The following is a 17,001-nucleotide window of genomic DNA, read 5'->3' on the forward strand; positions in this document are numbered from 1 at the left end:
GCCTGTCAGTCGCCTACTCTTTGATACATTAAACTCCACTGTATGCAAACTTTAGAAATTAGAGAAAGTAACAAAAACAGTCTCAAAATATCTTATTATTCTGCAATTAGAAATTATATTGTAAAAAAAAAAAAAAAAAAAAAGTTAAAGCTTAGACTAATTTAATGTGAGAGGGTTAAAAAAAAAAAGCTGTTATGTGTTTTTACACAGTTTATTTAAATGTCCGGTTTCGACTGTGGTCAGTCGGAGCAGCTCCGTCCTTCACGATTCCTTTCTAACAACCGTGAAGCTTTCGGCGAGAAGTCAACGTGTGAAAGGGTGCAGCCTTCGCACTTAAGCTGCTGGGAAACGCACTTCCTTAAAGTGAGCCTGAGAGAGTCCCTTTGGTTGTACTTTAACTGGTTACAGGAAAAAGAAACTTACGTTTACGCAAGACGGGATCTGGACTTTACTAGGTTTTGGAACAAATCTAACCTCAAATGTACTACTAACACTTTTCATAAAGCAATGCAAAGTAAGCAACGTTGGTATGCAGGTTTGTGCTTCTGCACAGCTCTCATAAGATCCCACAACAACATTTCACTCAGGCTGAGGTCTGGACTTTAACTGGGCAACATTTCAAATCTTTTCTTTACCATTTGCTGCTGAGTTCAGGGATCCTTGTTCTGTTGATGAACAATGATGCCACGTTGGACAGACAGATGAAATGCTGCATGCTTTGGCCTACAAAAGGAGTTTATGGTGAACTCGATGAGCGCAAAGTGATGCAAACACAAGTCCAAGTCATCGTATTGATGAGCTGTGTTTCTCCAAACAACTTTGTACAATGATGAAACATCTCTGTTTTGGACTTATTTGTCTAATAGTCAATATTCTAGAATTTTTTTTTGGAGTGATTGTAATTTTACTCAGGTTAACATTCACCACAGCAACTGCTGGATAAAGTTGGGCTGCAAGATATTAGGAAAACATGTTATATGCAATCATTTTGCTTAAAATTGCAACAACAAATAAAAAAACAGCATGTAGAAAATTACTTGTATCCTTCCCAAAACCCAATGGAAACATATTTATTAGCATTACAGCAGTCAAATCCTTATTGTAACTGCTGATCAGCTTTTTGTCTCCTCTCTAATGTTTTGGCAATTATTCTGTGATAATAAGCTCCAAGCCGGAACGCCTCCTTGTCATCACCCTAATGTTTAGGTCCCTTCTCAGATTCTGTCAGGTTCCAGTTCAAATGTTAGAAGTTGTCTTAAAAAGGTAACTATAGCTGCCCACGAGTGGCGTAATTTGGTTTTTATATGAATCCTATTTGAAAAGGTGGCCCTTTTTATGTTTTACTGACCTTTGATGCTCATTTAGTCATGCAGTCTTCTGCACTAATACACTAATAACAGTAATAAAAACTTTTTTCAACCCTGTATTTTCTGTGGTGGAGAGGGGGTTAGTTGAGCAAAATTGTTTGCTCAGCAGAAGAAAGAAAAGATCAAATTTGAAGGTGCTCAATAACACAGGTGGCAAAAGCAGCAAATCTTTTAAATTTGCCACCCGGTTACCTGTAAAAAGTCCCTGAACCGTGAATGACTCCTTTGAGGAAATCAATGTTGATGAACTCACAGTGAGGTGAGAGCGCCCTCTTTAGGTCGATAGGTGCAATGTATTTTTGTTACCCGAATAAAATTAAAGTGAGTATTTTTTTATATTTTTAATACACGGTGATAATTAAGCAATAAGTACACGTGTGCTAGAAAATGTTTATTTGCCAAAAATATAGGAAATAAGCGCATTTTTGTCCTTACAGCGATGGTACAACATCAGATTAGCTTAATTTAGCTAACTCGCCAAGGTGGAGACCTCAGCAATGCTAATAGAAACGTTTTATGTAATTTCTATAAAAAATTAAATTTATATTTGTTATATTGGTACAGGAAACATCTGGGATGTCTAGGAGTACGTATGGCTTGAGAAAACATGGAGATTGTTGAAATAATCGCAGCCGGAAACAAAGCCAGCTAACGGTAATCCGAACACATCAACGCATCTGAGACGCCATTGCAGCTATTAGCCTTCAGCTAGCATGATAAAAATGTTTCAGCAGTAGAGAAATGCGGAATCAGTGGGGCTTATTTGTAAGGGTTGCCAAGTCTCTTCTCTTTAAAGAAAAATAAAACTCAGCTAAAGCTGGGCCAAAATTGTTCTAACTCCAAAGACAACAGCAAATCCAGTTCAGAAAAGCTAAAGAACAAAAATAGTACTTTATGTTTAAAACACGCTAAAGTCATGAAACATGCCATGACCTGCAAATCGGTATGAACAAATTAATTTTTTAAAGGTGTGTTATAGTCTAAATTAATCATATATTTTTTTAAAAGGACATTCTACAAAAATAGAGAGCTTCAATAAATTGTTGCACCAACATCAGCCTGTTTGATAACTTTGGTTTTAAGTTTAAAACAATTTCTAATAAACATTTCACATTATTTCCCTTAAAAACTGCAATCAACCTTGCTAAACCAGGTATTGTGTAAAAATAAGTTTTTAAAAAAAGTAATAAGCAACACAATGATATAGTAAAACTTTTATTCATTTTTTCAAGTCAAAAAACAAACAGAACAGAGATACAGAGAATGAGATCATGACTTGATTTTTATACAGTGGCAACTTTAAGTTAAACCTTCCTTTAAACTGGACAGATGAATTCTTTCCTCAGCTTGAGACCCTGCATCACCTTCAGACGCTCCAGTCACACAAACGTACACACACTAACTCATTCATTCAACATGGGAGTCCTGTTGTTGTGGACTGACAAAACAGCACAGTTAAGACAACAGCGTTGGATGCAAACGTAGTGGACAAAATGCAACACTTTGTGGAATTAATGTCCATCGGACCCGCTTTATGTCTAAGGCCAGAAAACGCCACTCATTCAAGCCGAGGCTAAATATGAAGCAGATTTGTTTGTTTCCACAAAATTAGATTGCATCACGTTTTCCCGAACCTAAAATATGCATTTTAGCTCAGCGGGACTCCCAGTCGGAGTCGACGCTAAAACCACCTCCTTCCCATGATTTCCCCTCATCACAGGTGAAATGCATGGAGGAAAAAAAAAATACAAGGAAACACTGATTTTAGAAACTCCAGGATGAAGAGGTAGGGAAACCAGTAATTTCAAAAACAAACGAGGAAGGGTCAAACAACAACAACCTCCCAAATTTACCAAGCCAGCAAGCTGTGTAAAGATGTAAAAAAGAAGTTCGCACTACTGTAGTGGGATTTTTAAAACAAAGGCTAACAGTGCAGTTTCTTTGGACCATTTCTTGTTAAAAAATAAAGTGTGACTCTACCATCTCCGACTTTTGTAGGAAGCAGGACAGAAAGTGTTTCCCTCTGCAGACTTTAAACTTCCAGGCTATTTTAACTGGAGCGAGAAAGTTAAAATGAGAAAGTCAGCTGGCGATTAATATCTGTCCCCCTGCCTCTTCATCCAGAGCAGATGAACTTCCTGCAAACAGGACTAAAAAGTCACCAAAAGCAAACGAGAAAAAAAAAATGAAACTCTTTTCTCTATTCATACTCATACAGAATAGTAGTTAACTTCATAAATAAACTGAGCAGAACGCAAGTACACTTCAGCTATTAGAAATAGGACAAAAATTTGCAAAAATGTAGGAGGGATTTTTAAAATGTATAGACGTGCACTACTTCTGAAAACAAGGACAAAAGCAGCAAGACCAAAACTATTATCCCTCATCTATTCTGAGCTCCATTCCGTCACAGATTCAAAATCAAAGATCAGATTCATTTTTACAATTTCTTGCGTGAAATCCGACATTCCCAGTTTCTAGGGAAGATTAGCATCTGGAAAAGTGTTTCTTTTTTTTGTCTGCTTTTGATGTACAAGTTTCTAAAATGGTAGACAAAAAGATGCTGGTGGGTAGTTTTGTGACATCTTTCAGGTTTTTGGGGTGTGAAGGATGAAGAAGATGGAGGTGATGGATACATATATGCTCATGTAAGTTCAGAGCAAGGACATAAAAGTCCTTTCTCTCCTAACCAGTTTCTCTCTTCTTTTTTTAAAGTGTGTATTTATGCAGATGATACAAATGTGTCCACCTAAACTTTCTTTAAATGCTCAACAAGAAACAGTTTTTGTGATATTATGGTTTATGTTTAAATGGTGAATACAATCTTTACTTCTCAGGCTTTTGGCAACATGTACACCATCGACGACACAACCAGCATTTATAGACTGCGAGAAAGAGAGAGAGAGAGAGGGACTGGATGCAGGACACCAAAGTTAAAAAGAGACTTAAATGTTCACATCTTCCTCCCCTTTTCATTCCCTCTGGGGGATTATCAGTTTTTCTTCACACCCCATCTTGAAATTAAAGAGTAAAGAAACTACTTCAAAAGGCAACATTTTCACCCCTCATCAGGTAAAGCAGCGCAAGTCTTTCACAAACAGTTTTGAACGCCTTGGTGGGGGGGAGGGAGCAGCTTCCCGGTGGAGTCACGGGTCCCACAGCGCCACCTTCTCAAGCCGATTAAAGCTGCTGCTGTCCTTCAGCCTCCCCCCCGCCTCCTCCGCAGCTCAGTTGTTTTCCTCGTCGCTGTCGTCGGGGCTGATGGCCGGGCTGTAGGTGGGGGAGGTGGGGCTGTATTTCGGAGTTGTTGGGGAGTAGGTAGGGGAGGTGGGGGAGTACTTCGGTGATGTAGGCGAGTACTTTGGCGACGTCGGGGAGTATTTCGGAGAGGTGGGGGTGTACTCTGGAGAGCTGGGGCTGTACGAGGGGGACGTCGGGGTGTATTTGGGCGAGGTTGGGGAGTATGATGGAGAGCTGGGGCTGTATGACGGCGAGCTGGGTGTGTAAGTGGGCGACTGAGGGGTGTAGCGTGGACTGGAGGGGGAGTAGGATGGAGATGTAGGGGAATAAGAGGGTGAAGTTGGGGAGTAGTTTGGACTGGTTGGTGTGTAGTTGGGGGAGGTTGGGGAGTAAGAGGGCGATGTGGGAGAGTATGAAGGGGAGGTAGGGGAGTAACTGGGGGAAGTTGGGGTGTAGTTCGGCGATGTGGGGCTGTAGCTCGGACTGGTCGGAGAGTAGGACGGAGAGGTAGGGGAGTAGGAAGGGGAGGTGGGGGAGTAGGATGGAGAAGTGGGAGAGTAAGAGGGTGAGGTTGGCGAGTAGGAGGGTGAAGTAGGGGAGTAGCTGGGCGACGTCGGGCTGTAGCTCGGCGATGTTGGGCTGTAGCTCGGAGAGGTCGGAGAATATGACGGAGACGTCGGGGAGTACGAGGGAGAAGTGGGGGAGTAGGAGGGAGACGTCGGGGAGTAAGATGGAGACGTCGGAGAGTAGGAGGGAGATGTCGGGGAGTAACTGGGCGAAGTAGGGGAGTACGATGGAGACGTGGGGCTGTAGTTGGGGCTGGTGGGGGAGTAAGAGGGAGAGGTGGGGGAGTAGGAAGGCGACGTTGGGGAGTAGCCTGGGCTCTGAGGGGTGTAGCCCCCCGGAGAACGAGGCTCGTAGGCAGGGGAGGTGGGAGAGTAGTTTGGTGACATGGCTCCACCTGAGGAAGAAAATTCAAAAACCAATCATGTAGGGTTCACTCACAGCAGCTCTGCATAATTCAAAGTCCAGTTTGTCTGCCTAGACTGTCTGGATCATTTGGTGCAGTCTAACCTGGAGATGGGATGTATGGACTGACTGGTCCAGGAGACCCCGGTGACCCTGGTGTGGGAGACCAGGCTGGGGAGTAACCTGGAGAGAAGCCGCTCGCGTCTGACGCTGCGCTGGGAGAGAAACCTGCTGCTCCAGGGGTCATGCCGCTTCCTACGTGACCAAATAAAGAGTCAGTGAATGAATAGAAATCAATGAGAGGTCCAAAGCAATGGCTATATTTGAACCTACCAACACTGGGGGACCATGCTCCGTACGCTGGGGTGGCTCCGGTGTTCCAGGGTGTCATGGCGGGAGACATACCGCTCATGGGGCTCGGCACCGAGCCGAAGAACATTCCAGTGGCTGCAAACAAAGACGTAGAACGTATCAACATATGCGCTATCCCAAAACATCTACACCTAAAAATCAAGAGCAGCGCCTCCACTTACGCCCCGCCACGCTGATGCCGGGGATGTTTGTCGGGATCTCCATGCCGTACTTGCACTTCTCAGCATCCAGCAGCAGGTCAAAGCAGCCGGTCCCTGCTGGGGCGAGCTGGCCGAGCATGATGTTCTCCGACACGCCCTTCATCGGGTCGCACTCTCCGTGAGAGGACGCCTCCATCAGGACATCCACCTGCAGAATAAAAGGAAACAAGATTTGTTAAGAATTACAAAAAGAAAAAGAAAAAAAAGTGAGGATTGATCCTTTTGAGTTAAATACAAATCTTTGTACCGTCTCCTCAAAGGAACACTTCATGAGAGGCCCGGTGTCTTGACGGTTGATGCCATGACGTGTGATGGCCATCAGGTGACCGCGGCAGGTCATAGTGTCACAAAGCAGAGCCAAGTGGCGGTAGTTGACGTAGGAGCCATCAAAGGAGATGACGTGGTACAACTCTCTCTCCAGAGCTTTTCGGACAGCTTCGATACCCAAAACCTTTTCAATTCAAAACCAAACAATTCTCAGTGACGATCCCTGTGAAATAAACGTTGAGCTCATGATGAAAGACGGGAACGGGTTTTGTACCGTGAAGATCTCCACGATGTCGTTGGAGGTGGTCCTGACAGGATCCACGTCCTTCTCACTGAGCACCCTCATGAGGCTCACTCCGTCCGTCTCAAGGATCCACTCCTGCAGGGCCTTGAACTCTCCGTCCTCCGTGATGATGATCTTCTTCTTGTTGTCGGTCTGAGGCAGATGCATGTACACCTGAAAGAGACGAGCAAAAACATATTTGTAGAGATTTACTAAAGAAACAAAACTAAAGGAATAAAAAGAAGAAACCCCGATGGATTCACCTTGCTGATCTGCTCGATGCCCTGCAGAGTCATGTCCGTCAGCATGTTGGACTCGATGCACCTCAGGAACACATCGTCGTCCATTTTGTCCACGACCTCCTCGTCCTGGTCAAGCACAGCAGATTCTTACGATCTGAACCAACACCGGATTCTCTCACTTTCATCGTTAACCAAAGCTCACCTCTTGAAACTTGTTCTCGTCGCTGTTCATGATGCGAATTCGCAGCACCAGTTTTTCAGCGTTGTCATCGTTGAAGATGCAGTTGAGGTCGTCACCGAAACCTAAGATAAGGAAAGCGCAGCGTAACCAAGTGGGGAAGTGGGGGGTTCATTTCTTTATAAAACGTTGAATGAAGCGTTACTCAACCCACCTGCATTGATCTTCTCTGCGATCTGCTCCATGGTCAGTTTGCGGTCAGTCATGTGCTTGCGGTCGAGCTCGATGCGCAGCAGCCACGGCGAGATGCGAGTCACGTCAAAGTCCGGCATCTCGTAGTAGACGTTCACCCACTCCTGATCCTCGGCCACCACGGTGTTCTGAGGGTTGGGGTCGTAGTAGATGGCGGTGTTGGCAGTCACCTGGAAGACAACGCTCAGTTTAAAGCCAGTTTTTAAACGCTGTCAGATGGAAAAAAAAAAAAAAAAAAAAGAGGAAATCTTACCTTTCTGAGCGTCGTATGCTCCAGTCGACACAGGATGTCCTTAGCCCTCTCCGCGTCACGTGCCGCCTGACCCAGCAGGAAGACAGTCAGCGATGGCGTCTTGGGCCTCTTCGAGATGTTGATCAACTCTTTGAGACGAGGCACACCGAGCGTGACGTTCTTGGCCGACACTCCGGCGTAGTGGAAAGTGTTCAGGGTCATCTGGGTGGCCGGCTCTCCCAGCGACTGGGCAGCTAGAGCGCCGACCATTTCACCAGGGTGGGCCTGGAGGAGGACAGGAAGAATCGTTTCATGCTTTCAGATAAAAATGAAAGCTCAAACAGCTCCCAGCAAACATCTGCAGAACTTACAATGGATTGGTTGAACTTGGTCTCTATCTCTCCCAGCAGCCAGTCGTAAGCCTCGGTGGACAGGCGGAACTCCTCCGTCATGCGTTTGGAGCAGAGCGTCGACCGCAGGTGGATGTTGAAGAGCAGAGTGGCATTCTCCTGGGCCTGCCTGCTCAGAGGATCATCGCCATTGACAATAACCAGCTTCTTACTCAGCTCATGAACGCCTGGGGAGGATATAAAAAAAAAAACAAACAAACATATGGGTTGAAGTTCACAACAAAAACGATCTGTTAAACTGCTAACATAACGGCTTCAGGTGTTTTTATAAGCAGCTCTACACAACATTTGACGTCAACTTGTAATTATTTTACGTGATTTAGCAATTCTCAAGTTTAAAGAGATTTAGGTTTTTTTATTTGTCAGCTTTACCCTCAACCACTCGCAGGGGATTTAGGTCTGTTGGGGTTCGAGTGTTGATTCGGAAGATCTTCTGAGCATTCCAGATCATTCTGGCCAGGTTGCACGGCAGCACCACCTACAGGCAAAGAGACATATTGCAGTTCATACAATTAATGCATAATCTACCATGTCAAGAGGCTTATGAGGATGATAGAGATTCATCATAGTTCTGAGGTTTATTGCAAATGTTGAAAATGTCAAAACCACACATTTAAGGTCTGAGGACAGGATTTAAAAGCACGTAACATTTACTTAGATCCGACCGCAAAACCATTTAAATCTGATCTCATTAAGTAAATTCATGCAAATAAAACTGATTTAAAGGGAAATGCCCAGGCTCAAGATTCCTGCTTCTGATTTTACCTGCAATGGCTGATTGAAAACTTTATTACCATTCCTGAACACTTTTTTTACATTTAGGAATGTTTCTTTAGCTTGCTGACTGCTCTGACTTAATCTGAAGTCAGAGCAGATTTTAAGAGTCCTTTCTGATAATGTTTCGCTGTCCTGCTGTGGACCATACGGTCACGCACCTTACTGTCACCAGTGGGGAAAATCGCCCGCAGGATCTCCCTGTCCTCCCTCATCTTCTCAAACTCCTTCTCCAAGACGCTCTGCACGTGTGCGTTAGTCAGCACGTCTTTCACCACGTCTTCCTGCAGCACCCTTCTCAACGCGCGCTCGTTGGTGCAGTCAAACCGAAACCTGGAGGGATTAAAAAAGAAAACGGGGCGGGTGAACTCCTGATTCGGGACAACTAAAAGGAGACCGAGTTGGGTTGAGGATGTTTGCGGCGCGTACTTCTTTTCGAACGCCTTGTTGGAGGGTTTCAACGTCGCCAGGTTTTGGAACTCGACGTTCTCTCCCGCCAGGCCGTCCTCGCCGTAACGCAGTTGAACCACCTGGTTGATGGAGTTTCGCACCGTGGCGTCGTACTTCACCATCACAGACTCCATGGATTTGATCAGACGACGCTGAATGTAACCTGGAAGCAGAGTGAGAGAGATCTCTGTTAGCCGACAAACCGAAACAAAAAATCTCCAGCTGCGTCTTAAATGGCTGAAATGATAAACTGTGATTAATCGACTATTGAAATAATCGTCAAAAATGTAGTAATCGACTGATCGATAACTGGAGTATATACTCAAAAAAACTTACATTTGCTGAAAAAAAAAACATATTTAGAGCAGTAATGAAGCAAAACTGTACAGTAAATATATAAATTTTCATTTAAGATAAGGAACTCTTCACAAAACTCAAGTGGCAAAGTTTTAGTAGGCATTATTTCAGCTGCAGATGCATCCTCGCAAATGATTAAGTGTTCACTTAAAGAATGATTTTTTTGTTGCATTTTAGGCAATGAAATGTTTATTTTCTTATTTTAAAAAGTATTTGAATTATTTCTAAAATGGTATTAAAAAAAGACTTAAGTCAAATGAAAAATCTGCAGAATGTGGCAATTTTAAAAAATAAAATTAATCAGTCTTCAGAGTAACTGACAGAATAATGGATCAGTAAAATAACTGCTAGCTGCAGCCCTCATGTTTTGCTGCTGCTCTGTGCACCGACCCGTCTCGGCGGTCTTGACAGCCGTGTCGATCAGACCCTCTCTGCCTCCCATGGCGTGGAAGAAGAACTCGGTCGGCGTCAGCCCGGCCAGGTAGGAGTTCTCCACGAAGCCTCGGCTCTCGGGGCCGTAGTCGTCCTTGATGAAGTGAGGCAGCGTGCGGTGCTTGAACCCGAAGGGGATTCGCTTACCCTCCACGTTCTGCTGGCCCACCACGGCGATAACCTGCGGGAGAAACGGGGTTACGCTCGGCTCAGACCGGAACGGCGTTCTCCGGCGACGGCCAGGCCGAGGCGAGGCGTTACCTGCGAGATGTTGATCTTTGAGCCCTTGGAGCCGGCCACCACCATGGACTTGAAGTTGTTGTACTCGGACAGCGACTTCTGAGCAGAGGATCCCGTTTTGTCACGGGCGTCGTTCAGGATGCGGTTCACCTGGTTCTCGAAGGTTTGCCTCAGGGTGTTACCAGGTGTCGGCTCCAGCTCGTTGTTGTGGGCTTTTTCAATAACCTGGCAGATGAAGAGGAGGGGAATTAAACTCTGCGATGCCACATTTCTGATGTTTCTTGCACAAAAAATTTAAATAAAATCCCTCCTTAAGGGTTAATAAATCATTATATTCTGTGAAAACATATCTAAGAGTTTTCCTCACTTCTATCACATCCTGTTTGGCCTTCTTGATGGTGTTCTGGATGTCGAGGTACGTCTTGGCATCAGCAATGGAGTCTCCAATACCAATGGAATGACCTGTTGTCACAAACACATCGGTGTGAAGAAAAGTCCTGTTTAACTCAAACTTAGACACTGGCTGCGTTTCAACCACAAATGTGCAAAAAACTTTTTCAATATTCTGCAAATGTTGAAAAAACAGAACTTCACAATCGTGGCGTTTCCATCAAATAAGAAATGCAAATAAAATCCTGTGATTTTAATTTTATGATCCATAGAAAGTCTGGAGTCTTATTAAATCAAATTTAATAAGTTTCCAGGCAGTGGAGGAACCTTGCAGCTGCGGATGCGTCTCTTACCCTCGATGAGCAGCCAGTTGTTGACCACCGTCTGAATGTTGGAGTAGAAGAGCCTGGTGATGTCGTGGCCCATCTCCAGGTAGGAGATGTGGACGAGGGAGCCGGCCGAGGTTCCCAGAGACTTCTTGCACAGGATGCCCATGATCAACTCCCCGTTCTCCACTATGACCTGGTTGAAAATTCACTCTTGAAATTAAGCAACCCGAGGCCGGTTCCTTTGTTTAAAATCGGTAGATAAAGACGTCCGCCCCGTACCTTGGTGTCGCCGGGGGAGATGTGTTTGTACGGGCCGCTGTCCTCGTCGTCGGGGTGCGTGCTGTGGGTGCGGATCACGTTGATGTGTCCTGGAATGATGAGGCTGAAGATCTGCTTCCCCGTCCACAGCGGACGGGGTTTGAGGATCGCCGGCTGAGGCATCTTCCCGTCCCAGGTGGACAGGAACATCAGGAGGTTCATCACCTCACCCTGAGAGAGGAGGGAAAACCCGCAATGAGCGAAAGCGATCTCAACCCTGCGTCTGTTCGGAGGTTCAGCAGCAATCCACGCACCCTCTCCAAGAACACGTCTCTTTTAGTGAACTTGCGGACGGCTGTGAGGGTGTCCTGCACGATCCCCATGACGGGCCGGTTGGACTGGGGCGTGACGATCATCCGCGGCACCATGGCCAGCTCCTGAATCTCCGCCCTCGTCTCCAGCGACTGGGGGAGGTGGAGGTTCATCTCGTCCCCGTCGAAGTCGGCATTGTAAGGGGTGGTGACGCTGCAGAGGTGAAAAAAAATACACAAACAAAAACACAGACGTCAGCGAGAGCAAAAGACGATGCAGGAATCACTAAAAACTTTGATCGTCAGTTCCTACAACAAAAAAAAATATCTATCATCATAAGTAATATTTATCCAATATCAACATCGGAGTCGCCTGCAAAATTTGACTAACATCTCTTGCCAGCGCCATTGGTCGCAGCAATGCTTTTACAGAAACACTTTTTTGATTCACTCCTTTGTTTATGTGCAAATGCAGAATCGTACGCGACTCAAGATGATTTCGGAGACAACAGAAATCCTGACCGGGATATCTCTGTTCAGGTTTTATCTTCGTCAGTACCTGAGGTTGAGTCGGAACGTCGACCAAGGCAGGATCCGAACTCTGTGCCCCATCATGGACATTTTATGCAGCGTGGGCTGTCGGTTGAAGATGATGATGTCACCGTCGCACATGTGCCTTTCCACCTAAAATGATCAAGACAAATTACAGTTAGAATATGAGTTACATGTTGCTTACAGACAGATATGCACAGAGAAATGCGACCACAGTGAACAGATTTTAAAATCGATCTGCTCTGATTGGGTATCGTCCAAGTTGGAAATCTAAAAATGAATCCTTTTTGATCAGTGAGCGTGGCTACAGCACTGTAAAAAAAAAAAAGACTCCACACAGGAACTTGTTACCGAGGAGAGAAAACTTAAAGGGAACCATTTTCAGAAGCACAAAAAAAAAATTCTACAACAGGTTCACGATTTGAAAGAAATTTTTAAGTCTTTTCACATCTCTATAGGGCTGGGTGAAAAAAATCAGCCAGACTAAAAAAAAAAAAAAAGATTTTTATTGATGTTTTTTCTCACTTTCTTTTCCTTAAAAAGACATTACAAATGTTTTTATTAAGTGGCTGTCATTTAAATTCTCCTTTCTGTGAGTTCATCTGAGTTCAAAGTAAAAAAAAAAAAAAAGTCTGTAAAACACGCTTGTCAGACAAGATGGTGGGTTTTGGGAGGGCTGACATCTCTATATGTGAGCACACATGTGAACATTGTGTTGGTCTTGCCTTGTAGCCGATTTGCAGATGAAGGTCACTTGGTTTAGGGTGGAATCGCAGGTCGATTCTGTCTCCGTTGTCTCGGATAATGTACTTTGCTCCAGGGTACTGGCTGTTGCCTCGCCGGACCAACTCTTGCAATCTAATGAAAGCGATCGGAGCTAAATCAGCTGGAGTTACCCGCAAAGTTGCTAACGATTCAAACCCGGGAGCCTCTCGGCCGTACCTGTCGATATTAAAGGGTGTGACGATCTCGGGGAACGTCATGTTGGCCGCGATGGATCGTGGCACGCCCACTTGGTCGATCTGCAGGTTGGGGTCAGGGGTGATGACGGTTCGGGCCGAGAAGTCCACGCGTTTGCCCATCAGGTTACCCCTCACTCGCCCCTCTTTTCCCTTTAGACGCTGCTTTATGGATTTGAGAGGCCGGCCAGACTTTTGCATCGCCTGAAAAAACCAAAAAAGTTATTTTTTTTTTTTTTTTAAGCAAAACAGCAAAAACATGACAACTGACTTCATACCAGCAGCTAAAATCCAGCTGGATGCATATGTATACAAACCCTCGGCAGTCCTGGCAATTCATTGTCGACCATCGTGGCCACGTGAAACTGAAGGAGCTTCACATCCTCGGCGATGACGTGAGCAGCTGCGCCGCTTTGCTCGTTTCTTCTCAACTGGTTGTTGATCTTCACAATGTCCGCCAGCTTGTGGGTCAAATCGTCCTTTGAAACAGATTTTTTTTTTTTTTTATTAAAATTTGTTAGACAATTTTAGCAAGGTGTGGCAACGCAGAAACACAGAAGAATGATTTTAGTTGTACCTGGTTGCGAGCTGAGCCCTGCATGACCACGGCGGGCCTCACGGCCAGCGGAGGCACCGGCAGCACGGTCACAATCATCCACTCTGGACGGGCGAACTTGGGGTCCATGCCCAAGATGATGTCTTCTTCGTCCGAGATGCGCTTGAAGATCTCGTGGACGCGTTCGGGACTCAGCAGGATTTTCTTCTCCTGGGAATCCTCGTTGACGTGCTTCCACTCGGCGTACAGCTCCAAGCCCGAGCGTCGGATGCGCGGCTGGTAGCGCCCGCAGCCGCCGTGACCCTGAGGGGAGACCCGACGGGTGAGTGGCAGGGAAACCGAGCTGAGAACGGCTGGGAAAGAAAAACGAGGACTCTTATCGAATACCTTCTCCTTGGTAATGTCCTCCTCCGTCTCCTGTGGCTCCATTCCAAATTTGTTGTCCATCTCTTCCCCTCCCTCACATATGTTTTTGCCTTTGCACAGCTCGTAGACGTGGGTTAGACGCTTCCTGGGCTGGCCCTTGGATTTCACAAGGATTTCTTTGATCTTCGGATTGTTCTAGAAAGAAAAGCAAAGCGACAAAATGTGACGATTATGGTAGGGTGATAAAAAAAAACCCCAACACTAAATTTATGAGAACTTTTAATGAGTTGTTTTATGAGCTATAAAACTCAAATGAAAACAAAGTGGTTAGTATTAACCTGTCATTCCCATGTGCGGCGAGTCAGATAGTCTTTGAGAAACAAATGCTAAATTTATTAATTTATTTTGTAAAAGTGTTAAAATAATATAGTAGAGCAGCAAAAAAAAATAAAATAAAAAATTGGTAGAAGGATACTATTGTAGACCGTGTGTTACTCATAAAATGCAGTGTCAATTTTAAATTCATGAGACATTATTTTACAAAAACATTATTTTGTTGCTATTATTTCAGCACCTGCTAATGTATGCTTTTTAAAGAGTTGATTTACAAAAAAATTAACTTAGTTATACAAGTGTGTGAAGTTTTCTGTCATTTAATTGTTGAAACTGTGAATTGCAGCTATACAAATAAACTCATTTGAATTAGGATTTTTTTTCAGGTTAAATAATATGTCTGTCTCAGATAAAGTGTAATGAGAACAAATTTTTTTTTTTTTTGGGGGGGGGATCATAAGCTGGGTTTGAGCAGCTTAGTGAAGGCAGAGTGTTTCGTTTCTGGTATCTGCAACTTTTACCTCACTGGTTTAATGTAATAGTGTCTGGTTGAACACCACGTTTGGTGTCATTTACTTTCTTCATTCTTGAGTTTAACATGGACACTTTACTTGTTGAAGAGTGGAGCAAGTGTTGCAAAACCGGATAAGGTTTGCAACACAAAGAGTCATAAATATAAGGTGCCGTTACTTTTGCTTATAAACTCCAGGCATATTTAATAAAAGACATTTGCTCCTTACTGGATGTTGTGAGCCATAGTGTTTACTCTAGAAATTAGATTTGAACCACTGAACATTACGTTTAAATGCAAAATATTGACTTATAATCAATATTTACAGTAATAAAATGTAAGTACTTACGGAATCCACCAGCAGTTTTGAGCAAAAGAAGCAGACGCATCGAAGAATCTTCATTATTTTTGATATGAAGCCGACGTGGAAAACCGGCTTCGCCAGCTCTATGTGTCCGAAGTGGCCCGGACATTCAGTCATGTTGCCTGAAAGAATAAATGTACTGTAAGTGAGAGGTTCACAACCTCAGTTTGGGACAGAGACGTCTGGTTATGTTTATTGGATGAAATTCAGACATGTCAACACTTTACCTGCACATGTCTGACATCTCCCACTGCGTTCTATGACCCCTTGTCTCGGATCCATAAGGCCACCAAGCTTAGGACGTCCTCCTTCTGTGGTTTCAGGGTATTTGATACCCCCTTCGGTAACCGACATCCGTTTCTGAAGAGGACAACATATGGTAAAGCTAGAGTAACCACAATCACGTTTTCATAAATACCAAAATACAGAAGCATTTCAAAATATCGGTCACTACATAAAAGTTACTTTATAAAAGATCTACAACTTCTTCAGATTTAATTTCCAAAACGGAAAATGTAAACACTGCATAGAAGGTAGAACAATAATTGAACACAACTTTCTTCCACATAAAAACACACTACAGCATATAAAAATAACAGCAAAATATATAAAATTTGTGTTTTATAAGGTTTTTTTTATTTATAATGCCAGATAACAGATCATAAAGTACACGGCTAAGTAGTACAACAAAATTTAAAAGCTACATATCAAGTCACAAAAATTATTTACGGTGGCCCTACAGACATCGAACGCTTTAAAAGGGGGTTTAATTCATGGGTCGTTTCAAAGTGTTGTGCTTTAAGTTTTTTGTTAAGTTCCTGCAACATGCTAGTTAGCTCAAGCTCCAGCCTAACACAGTTAGCTAGGCTAGGCTAACAGCAAGACTTTCCAGTTGCAAACAGAACCATGTCTTTGACGAAAGTGTTAACTACTTCGTTAACCGATAAAACTGCATAATTTAATGTGTCAACTATTAAATAGTTAATTAATAGGAAAATAAATCCCACCCCAAAACAGAAAACCTACAAGTTCATCTGGGCTGATGACGCCGAACTGAACTCTCTTGATCGTGCGCAATGGGCATGCGCTGTCACCGGAGGGCGGTCCGTGCATCCTGTCTATTCAAAGAGACGCGTCCTTCCTCGGCACGCCGCTTTGTGAGCAGGAACAGCCTGTAAATTGTCACCTCGACTCCGGCCAGGCCGCCAACGGTGACCGGAAAGTCTCCGAAGGCAATATTCCAGGTGCCTTTGTTGTCGGCTGCCTTTGGAGCTGAGTAATTTACGTTCAGTTCCTGCCTACACAGACCAACTACCGCTCCCTCCCCTTTTCCGATCTACTAACTTGAGCGCTCTAAGCGCTTCTGAACGTTGAGCAGCACAACGCCTGCTTATATAGATGGAGAGCATACTACGGGGTTCCCCACTCAAAAACACAAGGACTGTTTGCTGAGAAGGTGGGACAAGCAACTCCGTAGTAAGACGCTCATTGGCTTTTGAAAGTAGCTTTATGAATAATTAAAAAGATTCCACGCACAGCCAATCAGAGTATACGTTAGTTTCACCTGCAAATCGTAGTTGAAGGCGGGTACAAATATTGTAGGAGCTCATTCTTATTGGCTTTCTTGAAAGAGAAAGGGCGGTGCATATTGTGCTTTGCATGAAATCTATAAATATTTAGTAGACACTCTCTGGATTGGATGGTTTTCTCATTAATATTTAGCAATGGGAAAGGGAAACCCAATGACAATGAAGAAATTTATCTATGTGAAATAATTCAATCAAAATCCACCCCCTTTCCGATATTT

At 44.1% G+C, this 17,001-nt stretch overlaps 1 protein-coding gene across 1 annotated transcript; it reads right to left on the reverse strand.

Moving 5' to 3' along the window:
* Positions 1-2,569: 2,569 nt before the first annotated feature.
* On the reverse strand, positions 2,570-16,307 carry polr2a (RNA polymerase II subunit A). The gene is made up of 29 exons (XM_015029701.1): positions 16,221-16,307; positions 15,422-15,554; positions 15,180-15,316; positions 14,008-14,181; positions 13,642-13,923; positions 13,382-13,543; positions 13,048-13,268; positions 12,831-12,963; positions 12,113-12,237; positions 11,557-11,767; positions 11,264-11,473; positions 11,009-11,177; positions 10,633-10,727; positions 10,287-10,490; positions 9,984-10,206; positions 9,216-9,399; positions 8,948-9,119; positions 8,385-8,490; positions 7,974-8,179; positions 7,624-7,887; positions 7,333-7,540; positions 7,143-7,243; positions 6,962-7,066; positions 6,690-6,872; positions 6,396-6,599; positions 6,110-6,296; positions 5,910-6,023; positions 5,682-5,831; positions 2,570-5,568 (listed from the first exon to the last, which is right to left on the reverse strand). The coding sequence occupies exons 1-29, from the start codon at positions 16,305-16,307 to the stop codon at positions 4,595-4,597; spliced, it is 5,724 nt and encodes a 1,907-aa protein (XP_014885187.1). The 3' UTR covers positions 2,570-4,594.
* Between the last annotated feature and the right edge of the window lie 694 nt (positions 16,308-17,001).

The sequence above is a fragment of the Poecilia latipinna genome, unplaced genomic scaffold (genome assembly GCF_001443285.1).
Source record: "Poecilia latipinna isolate Pla-1442-1.1 unplaced genomic scaffold, P_latipinna-1.0 Scaffold160, whole genome shotgun sequence".
Lineage (NCBI taxonomy): Eukaryota > Metazoa > Chordata > Actinopteri > Cyprinodontiformes > Poeciliidae > Poecilia > Poecilia latipinna.